Raw genomic sequence first — 13,434 nt, 5'->3', positions numbered from 1 at the left:
TACGTTGGCCATTTGATCTACAAGACATATTGCAAAGTTTTTAGACTAAGTTCATGATAATTAAGTTCAACTAATCAAATTATTAGTGAACTCCCACTTAGATTAGACATCCCTCTAGTCATCTAAGTATTACATGATCCGAGTTAAACTAGACCGTGTCCGATCATCACGTGAGACGGACTAGTCAACATCGGTGAACATCTTCATGTTGATCGTATCTTCTATACGACTCATGCTCGACCTTTCGGTCTTCTGTGTTCCGAGGCCATGTCTGTACATGCTAGGCTCGTCAAGTCAACCTAAGTGTTTGCATGTGTAAATCTGTCTTACACCCGTTGTATGTAAACGTCTGAATAAAACACCCGATCATCACGTGATGTTTTGAAACAGCGAACTGTCGCAACGGTGCACAGTTAAGGGGAACACTCCTTGAAATTAGTATGAGGGATCAGCTTATTTACTACCGTCGTTCTAAGTAAACAAGATGCAAAAAACATGATAAACATCACATGCAATCAAATAATAAACGTGACATGATATGGCCAATATCACACAGCTCCTTTGATCTCCATCTTGGGGCTCCATGATCATCTTGTCACCGGCTTGACACCATGATCTCCATCATCATGATCTCCATCATCATGTCTCCATGAAGTTGCTCGCCAACTATTACTTCTACTACTATGGCTAACGCGTTTAGCAATAAAGTAAAGTAATTTACATGGCGTTTCTTGATGACATGTGGGTCATATAAAAGAATAAAGACAACTCCTATGGCTCCTGCCGGTTGTCATACTCATCGACATGCAAGTCGTGATTCCTATTACAATAGCATGAACATCTCATACATCACATATAGATCATTCATCATTCATCACAACTTTGGCCATATCATATCACAAACCACTTGCTGCAAAAACAAGTTAGACGTCCTCTAATTGTTGTTGCAAGTTTTACGTGGCTGAATTAGGGTTCTAGCAAGAACGTTTTCTTACCTACGTTAAAGCCACAACGTGATTTGTCAACTTCTATTTACCCTTCATAAGGACCCTGTTCATCGATTCCGCTCCAACTAAAGTAGGAGAGACAGACACCCGCCAGCCACCTTATGCAACTAGTGCATGTTAGTCGGTGGAACCGGTCTCACGTAAGCGTACGTGTAAGGTTGGTCCGGGCCACTTCATCCCACAATACCGCTGAAGCAAGAAAGGACTAGTAACGGCAAGAAAGTTGACAAATCTACGCCCACAACAAATTGTGTTCTACTCGCGCAAGAAGAACTACGCATAGACCTAGCTCATGATGCCACTGTTGGGGAACATTGCAGAAAACAAAAATTTTCCTACTCGTTTCACCAAGATCATCTAGGAGTTCATCTAGCAATGAGTGATTAGATGCATCTACATACCTTTGTAGATCGCGCACGGAAGCGTTCAAAAGAACGGTGATGATGTAGTCGTACTCGACGTGATCCAAATCACCGATGACCAGCACCGAACGGACGGCACCTCCGCGTTCAACACACGTACGGAACAGCCACGTCTCCTCCTTCTTGATCCAGCAAGGGAGGGAGGAGAGGTTGAGGGAGATGGCACCAGCAGCAGCACGACGGCGTGGTGTTGATGGAGCTGCAGTACTCCGGCAGAGCTTCGCTAAGCACTATGGAGGTGGAGGAGGTGTTGGAGAGGGAGAAGGAGGCAACCAAAGGCCAAGGCGTTCAGGTATGAAGTCCCTCCTCTCCCCCACTATATATAGGGGTGCCAAAGGGGGGTGGCCGGCCCTAGGAGATCCAATCTCCTAGGGGGTGCGGCGGCCAAGGGGGGTTTCCCTCCCCCCCCAAGGCACCTAGGAGGTGCCTTACCCTCCTAGGACTCTTGCCCCCTTAAACCCTAGGCGCATGGGCCTATGTGGGGCTGGTGCCCTTGGCCCATTAGGCCAAGGCGCACCCCCTTACAGCCCATGTGGCCCCCCGGGACAGGTGGACCCACCCGGTGGACCCCCGGGACCCTTCCGGTGGTCCCGGTACAATACCGATAACCCCGAAACTTGTCCCGATGCCCGAAACAGGACTTCCCATATATAAATCTTTACCTCCGGACCATTCTGGAACTCCTCGTGACGTCCGGGATCTCATCCGGGACTCCGAACAACATTCGGGTTACTGCATATACATATCCCTACAACCCTAGCGTAACTGAACCTTAAGTGTGTAGACCCTACGGGTTCGGGAGACAAGCAGTCATGACCGAGACGACTCTCCGGTCAATAACCAACAGCGGGATCTGGATACCCATGTTGGCTCCCACATGCTCCACGATGATCTCATCGGATGAACCACGATGTCGAGGATTCAATCAATCCCGTACGCTATTCCCTTTGTCTATCGATATGTTACTTGCCCGAGATTCGATCGTCGGTATCCCAATACCTCGTTCAATCTCGTTACCAGCAAGTCACTTTACTCGTACCGTAATGCATGATCCCATGACCAGACACTTGGTCACTCTGAGCTCATTATGATGATGCATTACCGAGTGGGCCCAGTGATACCTCTCCGTCATACGGAGTGACAAATCCCAGTCTTGATCCATGTCACCCAACAGACACTTTCGGAGATGCCCGTAGTCTACCTTTATAGTCACCCAGTTACGTTGTGACGTTTGGCATACCCAAAGCACTCCTACGGTATCCGGGAGTTACACGATCTCATGGTCTAAGGAAAAGATACTTGACATTGGAAAACTCTAGCAAACGAACTATACGATCTTGTGCTATGTTTAGGATTGGGTCTTGTCCATCACATCCTTCTCCCAATGATGTGATCTCGTTATCAATGACATCCAGTGTCCATAGTCAGGAAACCATGACTATCTGTTGATCAACGAGCTAGTCAACTAGAGGCTCACTAGGGACACGTTGGTGTCTGTTATTCACACATGTATTACGATTTCCGGATAACACAATTATAGCATGAATAAAGACAATTATCATGAACAAGGAAATATAATAATAATGCTTTTATTATTGCCTCTAGGGCATATTTCCAACAATTGATACGTCTTTCCTATTTTTATGTTTTTTTTAGAATCCCGAGTATTCTCATGAGATTTCTAAGGGTTTCTTTCATTCAACTGATTCTCCAAGGAGTTTTGGAGGATTTAATCCTTAGCAATTTTTCCTACTCAAGTTTTTTTATTCATAGGATTGTAAACCATAAGATTTTTTTTCATTGGATTCATTTCCACTAAACTTCATACGAAATTTTCCATCCACTCCAACCTCTCCAAATTATTTTTTGCATTTGCACAATTGAAGGTGGCATGCCATTCTATTTCCACATTTTTTTTCTATTCCTGTGATTTGAAAATCATGTGAATCAATGAGACCCAAAAGAAATGGAGGAATATGACCCTTAGTATTTTTTTCTTCTTAATGATAATCCATAGGAATTATCTTAGGATTCATTTACCCTAGATTTTATAGAAAAAAAATCATCCACTCGAACCTCTTGTTTAAAATGCCACGGCCGTATAGTCAAACATCCAAAAAAATATCCAACATTAAAGATGGCCTGACATTCCATTCATGTGTTTTTCATGTTAAGGCGTTTAGAAAATCATGAAAATCAAAGAGGCCATAACCTTCCCTTTGCTAGCTCTACGCTCAGCCCCACATGATTGTTGTGGTGGACATGGTCGAAATACCGGTGTGCTTAGTTTCCTACATAAAAACACTGTTGGGGAACGTGTAGGGTACAATAGTTATGAATCAAAAGTTTCTACCGCGTCACCCAGGAACAATATGTGAGTGTCATGAGTCTACCGCTTGACGGTTGATACGTCCAACGTATCTGTAATTTTTGTAATGCTTCGTGCATATCATCATTCAGCTGTGCAATTTTAAAACTTTTTAGGAACTAACTTTTTAATTCGGTGCCTAAGTTCCTTAATTATGTTATTTTTAAATTTCAGGAAATAAAATATCAATAGACTCCAAAAATCCAAAAACAATCGAAATACCTTAGGATGCCCGAAGAGGCACTGTGGCCAAGGCCCAATACCTACACACCCTAGGGCTCCCCCTCTTGCCTTCAGTGCTGCTTCCCTTGGAGTTAACGGCCATTTTTTCGCCGTCGCTACTTCAAGTACCGAGGCAATCTTCGTTTACTCCGCCGGAGTGGGAATTCATCTCCATCTTCACCAGCGTCTATCCTCACGCGCCTAGTTGTGACTAGTCCATCCCCTGGGCTACAAGTTCATGATAGTAGCCAAGATGTAATATCACCCTTTTGTAGATAAATACAATAACCATATAAGTTGGCCTACATGATTATGTTAATCTGATATAAATTCTAGGGTAATGTTGGTCATGTGATGAATTATTATTTTTAGATTTATGGATGCTTTATGTCTGATTTATAGATGCATAATTCTCTTTAGTTGCATGCTTAGTCTTGGTCAGTTTAGATAGATAATACATACCGGGAATGATGTGCATTAGTTAGTTGGGTTTAATCTTGCAAGTAAAGTATTGAAGTGCCAGAAAGTAAAAAAAAACTTGTGTTGTATTACTGTCACTAAGGATAAATGTTTGTATGAGGACCGAAATGATTCATATGAACAATAGTATGTCATGTTGCTTTAGGTTGTTATTTGTGTTTCATACTTAAAATTTGGATGATGTAGAGGGTATCTCGACCCATGAACGGATTATTAGCTATTGATGCAGAGAATGTCTCGATCTATATATTTGTGCGCTATTGCTTATATAATATGAACACATCACTTTTTTTTTGAAAAGGACATATCACATATAATGTGGCATGATATATTTCATTCTGCATTTTTTCACATGACTATGTCACTTGCCACATTTTTATGCATTGGAGAGATATACACCGGATGAACCTATGAAACCCAATCCAGTCTTTAGCATAAAAAACAACTTCCAGTAATTTTTCCTACGCTTTTATTTCTAGTTATATTTTATTTTTGACAATACAAAAATAGGTGTGTGGCACTCCGGCCCTGGCGTTTTTTGATGACAATTCCTGTCACGCGAGGATGACAGATTCCGATGACTCAGGGTGTGCAAAACCGAACCGAAAACCAATAACCAAACCGAAAAAAACAAAACCGAACCGAATTTCGGTTTTTTCAGTTTTTGGTTTCAGTTTCAGTTTTTGATTTTCAAAACCATATACCCTTCGGTTTTTTCGGTTAGAAACCGACGGTTTTCGGTTAAACCGAATTAAACCGAAAGTACCCCAACTGCATGAAGGGATTTAAGTGAAACGACAGCCACTCCTCTATTTATAGCCTTCTGCCCACCACGATGCTGCTCCATACGCGAGGTGGGACTAAAACGCTGCAGTTTGAACGAACGACCTGGGCACCCAGAGTACGTTGTGCTTGCTTGGGCCTCAAATTATCCAGCCCATATGACCACTCTGGTCGCTTGCCTGAGAAAAAGGCCAGCCCGCCGCTTTTGTCATGATTAGGATTCGCTCTTTCCTTTTTTTGCTTGCTCCGTCTTGTAATAAAATGAATATAATTGACTCTTTCCTTTAGCTTGCTCCCTCACGTAATAAAAAACCTTCCTAATCTCAGATTTGCTGCCATTTAATACCTAGGACCAGTCCATGTGTGCCATCTAATAATGATCTAATCTACGTAGGCACTTCTCACAAGAAAAATCTTACCTACATACACAGACCGAATCATGTGACCAAAATATATTTGTTGTTCATTCAAAAATTCGCGTCAACTTTGGTTATTTTGGTTATTACCGAAACCAAACCGAATTTAAATGGTTATTACCGAAACCGAACCGTATCTATGTATAAAACCGTATAAACCGAAGTATAAAAACCGTATAAACCAAAAACCGTATAAACCGAACCGAATCAAACTGAAAAAACCGATTGCACACCCTGACCGATGACACATGACAAGTTTCCGACAAAAAATAAACTGAAACATGAAGTTGGCATGCTTGCCAACTAAAGTTGTCATCTTCACGTAACTAAACTTATAATGAAAAAAACGTTCACAATTGTCATGTGTTAGTACCTGGCATGTGACACTTATCAGGGTCCTTTAATTAACTTGTACAACTAAGGCCAGTAGGGTTGACATCAAATATTTTTTGTGGGATCCTTGTTGGTATTGTTAAGACACAAGTTGTAGAAATTTATCCTGTTGCAGAACACCATTATCTTTATAGACTGATTGATACCTTGATTTTCATTGAAGGGGCTTGCTGCAAACACCTGTACTTGAAAGCTCAATTCACCGTTGTTGTTTTTTTTTTGCGGGAAACTCACCGTTAAACTATGTAATATTCCTAGAGATGGTGCGGATATTTCGAAACCACGATCGATGCATTTCGTCTCGACTTGGGAAGAGAAGAAGCGACAAATCTGCACACCGCACCGTCGTCCTCTTCACTCCGCCGGTGCAAGCTGCGCATTGCTTCGTGGCGTGGCATCCCAGCAGGTTCAGCTCACTTGGCCCCTCCATGTGCCCTAGAACCTGAAAGCTCAAGCCCGAAGCCACTCGCACGTTGACATGGACCGTCATCACCTCGATCCGTACGCGCATTAGCGTACTGATCCTGTGTCGCAGGGAAAACACGTTGGTCGATCGAGTGCACCGGACGCCGGCACGTAGACCGCCGTCGCACCGCACAACCGGAAAAGGGAGCTGGTAATTGCGTGCGCGAACTGCGAACAGAACGCCTAGCGCTTATTGGGCGCTTACTGTCACTCCTGTTGATGGCACGACGCCGAGCTCCAGCAAGTGTTCTCGGAAAAGAAAGTTTGTTCCCGCTTGTACTACTATATGATGATGGAATAAGGTTCCGTCTGGCACGCGGGGAACTTTCCTGGTCGGTCTCGATGGAAATGAACTTATTTGAAAGAAATGGTTAACACGACTGCAGCTTCCGGCTGGGAAGAACACACGGAGACGGAGATATCTTTGGTCGTGGACGGAGAAGATACGGGCGATCTGCGAATCGGATTTGTTAGCACATGACAGTATCTTCTCATCTTTATAGGGGCTAGGGACGAGCTGATACGATTCCGACTTTTCAATCCCAGCCGACCAACGCAATCACAAACGATAAACAAAGGTTAAAGGTTCTCAGGGTACGATTCACAGCACAGTTCCCTGGTGAAAAGATTCAGGGACCAATAATCCTGCAGCGTCAGGCATACTACGTGGAGAGGGGCTCTATAAGATTGAGAGACGAAAGATTTGCAGTGGTCTTTACAAGGCACAAGGATATGTTCCAGCACAAAAACGATTCTATCATAACATTTCCGTGTCTACAGGATGCGGTCGACGTCAATTTGAACAACGCGTCTTTTTAACAGAGAAAACATATCATACACCTACTTTCTGGTATGCTGCACCATTGATCAGGGCATAGACAATGCTAATTAACCGTGAGGATCCAATGGCCATAAGCCGAGGAAAAATGAGCATGCTACAAACACAACACTTTCCAAGCCGGTATTGTAGTCTATCATCATCCTATAGACTGCGCACGTTTTGACGGGTGTGCTTTCTCCAACGCCGCAGCATATGAATGCAGCCCCCGGCAGACAAAAGGCCACAGGCTGCAAGGCCTAGAATGGTTGAATTTGCGATGTTCCCATGGTAGGCGCCCTGCACACACAAAATAAAAGAGTGCTCTCAACCACTGTGTAAACATGCTGCACATCAAGATTTTACCGCCAAGAGTTCCCTCCAACAAACAAGAAAAAAAAAAGATTTACCACCAAGAGAGAGCTACCTGTATTAGGAAAATGAACATAGGTGCATTTCCCAGTGCTAGGGAAAAGCTCATCATGCCTCCACGTAGTTCATTTGGCAGGTACCTTCAGCAGTGTCAACCATGTAAATAGAAAGCTCTAACAAGTGACTTCAACTTGAACTCTATTGACATCATTATTCAAAAACAAAAACAAAAACTCTATTGACATCATTCCCCTTACATTGTCCTAAATCTTGCGAGCAAAGGTAAAACAAAGCCCACGGATGCATGGAAGATGCAGAACAGTATCACCAGTGTTCCAATCTCCTGTCGAAAGAAACAAGACTCATTAGACACACGACACAAGCTTTAAACTGTATATGCATGTTGGCTTGCAGATATACATGGGCATTACGGTGTACCTGATAATCATAAGCCACAATTGACAAAGCAAGTCCAGCAGCAATGTATGCTGTTGTCAGGCTATCCTCGTTCTGGAAAGGAGCCATGGCTCCATAAAACCATGGAACAGCAGCACTTCCAAGCATTCTCGAGACCAGGAAACATGGGTAGATTAGTGACAGAGGAGCATCCCTTCCGTCAGCCTGTTACATTAACAGATCTGTGAGTGTATAAGTGTGACTTTGGTCTTCAATCAAACCCTGATCAAATGCAACAACATAAGGACAACTAGCAGAAAAAACTAATGTACAAACTCATACCACTATCGTTGGTGCCCAGAGGAACCAAAAGGCTGATACAGAGAACTGGACACTTGCTTGAGCTAAGACCAGAATCAGCACTCTTTTGTCTGAAACAAGCAGGAAATTCTTGTGAGAGATGAAAGTGAAAAGTGCAGACAATTGGCTGTAATCCAAGCATAGTCCAAGAAACACAAATAGTATCATATTGTTAAGGATAATAATACAGAAATCTCAATAGCCTCAAACGCAAAGCCACGAGACAATGACAGGACACTTCATACCTCTGCCTACCTCATCCTTTAGTTATTCGAGGACATTACCTTGCTAACAGTATTAAAGATCCATTAACAAAAATGATACAGAAAGCATGACAAAATAAACAGGATGGTATACTCACCACTCACCTCTGAGGACATGAGCATAAAATGATTTTTGGTAGCTTCCAATGACAGATGCATGATGGGCGGTACTGATACTTGGTGCTTTTCTGATATACAATATTCCTATTACTGACACTAAGGCTGCAAACGTATACGGAAGCAAGATTCCTTTGTTATCATCATCAAGCAATAAGTTTGTGATTCCTTGACTTCCAACAAGGGATATTGATTCAAAGAATGTCATCAGCCAGAAGGTATCAAACAGCGACTCTTGCTTCTGGCCTTGCTGAAAATTCGGCATAAAATGGTTAAAACTGGGACACCATTTGATGAAGGCAGAAATAGCAACAGAAAATGTCTAAGCAAACACAAACCTTCTCATGCTCCAGCACAATCCATGTCTCAAAACAGAAGCAGAACATTGAGGATGCAAGAGCCAAAATGAAATTGTTGACCCATGCACAACGAAGCCCACTGAAACTCTTCAAGGCACCCACTGCAAGCTGAAGCATCCAGTAGAATATGCAAGCATTCTGTGGTCCTCTATGAATTTTAGTAAACAAATGTATATACCGATTAGAACAATAAAAATAGATTCTCGTTTTACACAATATCAATAGGGAGAGAGAAGAATCAAATTATCCAATGGGCCTGAAATCCATGGAGATGCACATAACAGAAAATCATAACATATTACTCCCTCCGTAACAGTAACACAGACCAACTGATGTGGAACAGAAATATACAGAGGTACGCTATACAAACAATTAATTATACCGGTTTAAAGAAACGCTTAATCATACCAAGTTATAAATGTCCTTGGTAGTATGACCTACTCTCTGTATTATCAAAATTCTCACGTGACACTTTCCTTTAAGTTTTTGAACTTCGTATACCATTTTACAGATCATACTTTTTGGAAGAACATCTTAAAGGAGAATGGATGAGTAACAAATATAGTGCTAAAGGGGCGTGCATACTTAATAAACAGGTTACTTGTACAGTTATTCTACATCTCATTCCACAGGCTTTTGTGAGGTGGGACATGACATAATGAAGAAATATAACTTTAATATGGACCCTTGATCGATAGAAACATAACTCTAATATGGAATCAGTCAGACTAATACCCTACTCTACTGAACAAAACAGCATAGAATTTCTAAAGTCGAAGCAGAGCTCTATAAACAGGCACCTACCAAGGCAGAAACTGGTTGCCAGGATTATGTTCTATTTAAACATTGGAATGTGGTTGAGAGTTGAGACTGTTCTAAGTTGCAATGCTATACAACTCACATATGCAGGCTATGAACATGAAACAATTTACAGAAAATATTTCACCATTCGATGTAAACTAATGATCCAGAATAGAGAACTCACAGTTTGTCGGAGACAACGCCAGATGCACCGCCGAGAAAGAGCGCAGCGGCCGTGGCCGCGGCAAGGCGCGCGGCCATCTGCTCCCTGCCGTACCCGCACCGCACGAACTCATCCTCCCCGAACACCGACTGGATCCCCTCCACCACTGCACAGCAACAGAAAACATCATTAGAGCTCCCCTCGCCAACTCTACAAAATGCAGGGGGGGCATGGGTGGTGCTTACCGGATGCAAGGCAGAAGAGGAGGAGGAAGGCGCGGCGGAAGCGGAGGAAGGGGGTGGTGCCCACGTCAAAGGGGGAGGGCGAAGAAGGGGTGACTACGGCGGCGTGTCGCCGGGAGAAGTGGGGGAGGAGGAGGACAGCGGCGAGTGATGCGACTGAGAGGAGCGGGTAAGCGAGGGGGGTGAGCACCCACTCCTCCGTCTCAATCACCATCCCCATCAGCGGGATCGATCGACGGGGGAGCCGAGAGGCCTCCACCTGACCGCCCCGGTCCACGGCTGGGTGGGATCCAGAAGCGGCGGCGGCGGCGGCGGCGCTGGTTTCTGGCGAGTTGACGTTTCCGGCGACACGGACGGGGACGAGCAAGAGGAATGTGGTGGTCGCGGAGTCAGCTGTATGGGCCGATCTGGATAACAACTGGGCTCTTTGGGGTAATGGTAATATGGGCTTTGGACGCGGATCTTTGGGTCTCGGATGCACCCTACCCCTCAAAAACAAAAATGCACCCGGATCGAAAAAAAAAGTCAAAAATTTCTGAAACTTCTTGGAAACAAGAATAGTATAGTGTTATATTCGTGTGAAATGTCTTGTGAAGGAATGAATTCCATGGTATTCTAGGCAACACAAAACAAAATTGACACTATTTAAACGTTACTATTCACACTTTTTTTACTCATTTTGTCTTTTTGTCCAAGAGTCCACGAAAGTCACTCCGAGAAATTTTTTACATGAGTATAGCACTAAACCATTATTGTTTCCAAAGTTTTCAGAAAATTTTCACTTATTTTGCAATTTCTAAATAATTATTTTCAAATCAGGTGCAAATGGGACCCAAGATCGATTGGGTATTTTCGCTTCTGGATGCTTCTCTTTGTGTTATAATATATTCTTTTCTGGGTCCCTAATTTGTAATACAAGAATTAGAGTACAATTATTCTCTAACTAATTCATGCTAAATTGTTGGCAAATTCTTTTTTAGGGGAAAAATATGTAAAATTTAGCTTGACTTGTACTCCCTCGGTTCACTGTTGTAAGATGTTTTGGATATTTTAATACTGAAATGAATGAACAAGCACACTAAAATGCGTCTGTATACATCCAGTTTCAGAAAAAGTTAGAACATCTTATAATAGTGAACAAAGGCAGTACCTGTTAAAGTATAATGGGCATGATGTTATATTTTGAGTTTGGGTGGACGAGGTTGATGATCAATGCGGTTTTTTTTTTTGGAAACGATGATCAACGTGTTGTGATAAGGTACCAATGGCCAAGACAACTCAAATTTGGAAGTCAAACACATTGCTTAGACAAATTAGAGCCTCCTTGATCTATGTATTTACTTCAAAGGAGCCGTTAATGATTCCTTGTGAAATGCAATAAATATATACACCATTTTAATTCGCTCTGATTTCTGGTAAACAGGCTTGTGTATCAAGTATGCAACTTGAAAAGGTCAATATAGTTAACCAAAATTCAGCATGAGTAGCTAGCGGCTAAAAACATATAAGAAAACTCAACATTTTATTGGATGCATATATCCAACTTGATTTACCCAAGACGAAGTGCAACCTTCAACTTCAAGAGCCAAAAATATATTGTACACCAGTAGTGGCGAAGCCATACATGATTTTTAGGGAGGTAAAACACAAAATTTGGATGTTGGGAGGGGGCAAAGGCCATATTCAAAACTCAAAGCATTTTCTAGACACAAAATTTTGTTTTCGCGATGGATCGCGCTTGTCTGTCGGTGGTGAGCGATGGTTTGATCTAAGCCTAGCCGTGAGGGAATCCATGTCACTTTGTTGGGATTTTGCTGCCACGTGGGGAGAGAGTGAAGCCACAATAGGGGATGGTATGGGGGGTGTCGTCCATGCTTCTGAAAGTGCTAGTATCGACTAGAGGGGGGTGAATAGACGATTTTTATGAAAGTCTTCAAAACTTGGCAGTTTCGAAGACAGACAACAGAAACAACCTAATTGATATGCAGCGGAAGATAAACTACCCTAAACAAGCCATAGTCAAGTGAGTAATGATGTGAAAGTACAGGACTAATAGCAGTTAGGTAGTAAGGATCAAGTTGGAAGATAGTGTGAAGCCAATCAACAATAGCAGTCAAGCAATGAAGTCAAACAGATAAACAGATAGACAATGACTTCATGAAGACAAACTAAAGTAAAGTTGGAAAGGGATAGAACCAGTTGCTTGTTGAAGACACAGGATTTGTTGGACCAGTTCCAGTTGCTGTGACAACTGTACGTCTGGTTAGGGAGGCTGAGATTTAACTCAGAAGACCATGTCTTCACCTTATTCCCCTTGAGCTAAGGACACCCAGTCCTCGCCCAATCACTCTGGTAAGTCTTCAAGAGAGACTTCCAAACCTTCACAGACTTTGTTCACCAGACTTTGTTCACCGGCAATCCACAATGACTCTTGGATGCTCAGAACGCGACGCCTAACCGGCTGGAGGATTCACAGTCCTCAAGTGTAATAAGTCTTCAGGTCACACAGACAGAAAGACTTCAGTGATGCCTAACACTCTTTGGCTCTGGGTGTTTGGGCTTTATCCTCGCAAGGATTTCTCTCTCTCAAATGCTTCGAGGTGGGTTGCTCTCAAACGACAAAAGCCGTGCACAAACTCTGAGCAACCACCAATTTATGGTGTAGGGGGTGGGCTATTTATAGCCACTAGGCAACCCGACCTGATTTGTCTAAAATGACCCTGGGTCACTAAGGAACTGACACGTGTTCCAACGGTCAGATTTCAAACACACGCGGCAAATTTACTTGGGCTACAAGTAAAGCTGACTCATCCAGCTCTGGATAAGATTTGCTCCCATTGTCTTCGCTCGAAGACATAGGATTTGGTTGAGCATCACTTCAGTCACTCTAACTTAGTTCACTTGGACCCCACTTAACAGTACGGTGGTTCCTATGACTCAACAAAGAAGAAAAGGAAACAACGAAAACACACAGTCTTCGCGCTCCAA

General features: G+C 42.9%; 1 protein-coding gene across 1 annotated transcript; it reads right to left on the bottom strand.

The window, feature by feature from the left end:
• Nucleotides 1-7,289: 7,289 nt before the first annotated feature.
• Nucleotides 7,290-10,839, bottom strand: LOC119339862 (molybdate-anion transporter-like). Its single transcript, XM_037611763.1, has 9 exons — nucleotides 10,450-10,839; nucleotides 10,226-10,370; nucleotides 9,220-9,388; nucleotides 8,870-9,131; nucleotides 8,484-8,572; nucleotides 8,184-8,366; nucleotides 8,003-8,088; nucleotides 7,801-7,885; nucleotides 7,290-7,673 (listed from the first exon to the last, which is right to left on the bottom strand). Exons 1-9 carry the CDS (start codon nucleotides 10,664-10,666, stop codon nucleotides 7,539-7,541), a joined length of 1,371 nt encoding a protein of 456 aa, XP_037467660.1. The 5' UTR covers nucleotides 10,667-10,839; the 3' UTR covers nucleotides 7,290-7,538.
• Nucleotides 10,840-13,434: the final 2,595 nt, after the last annotated feature.

The sequence above is a fragment of the Triticum dicoccoides genome, chromosome 7B (assembly GCF_002162155.2).
Source record: "Triticum dicoccoides isolate Atlit2015 ecotype Zavitan chromosome 7B, WEW_v2.0, whole genome shotgun sequence".
In the NCBI taxonomy this organism is placed as follows: domain Eukaryota; kingdom Viridiplantae; phylum Streptophyta; class Magnoliopsida; order Poales; family Poaceae; genus Triticum; species Triticum dicoccoides.
This window is presented reverse-complemented; position numbering and strand designations above follow the sequence as displayed.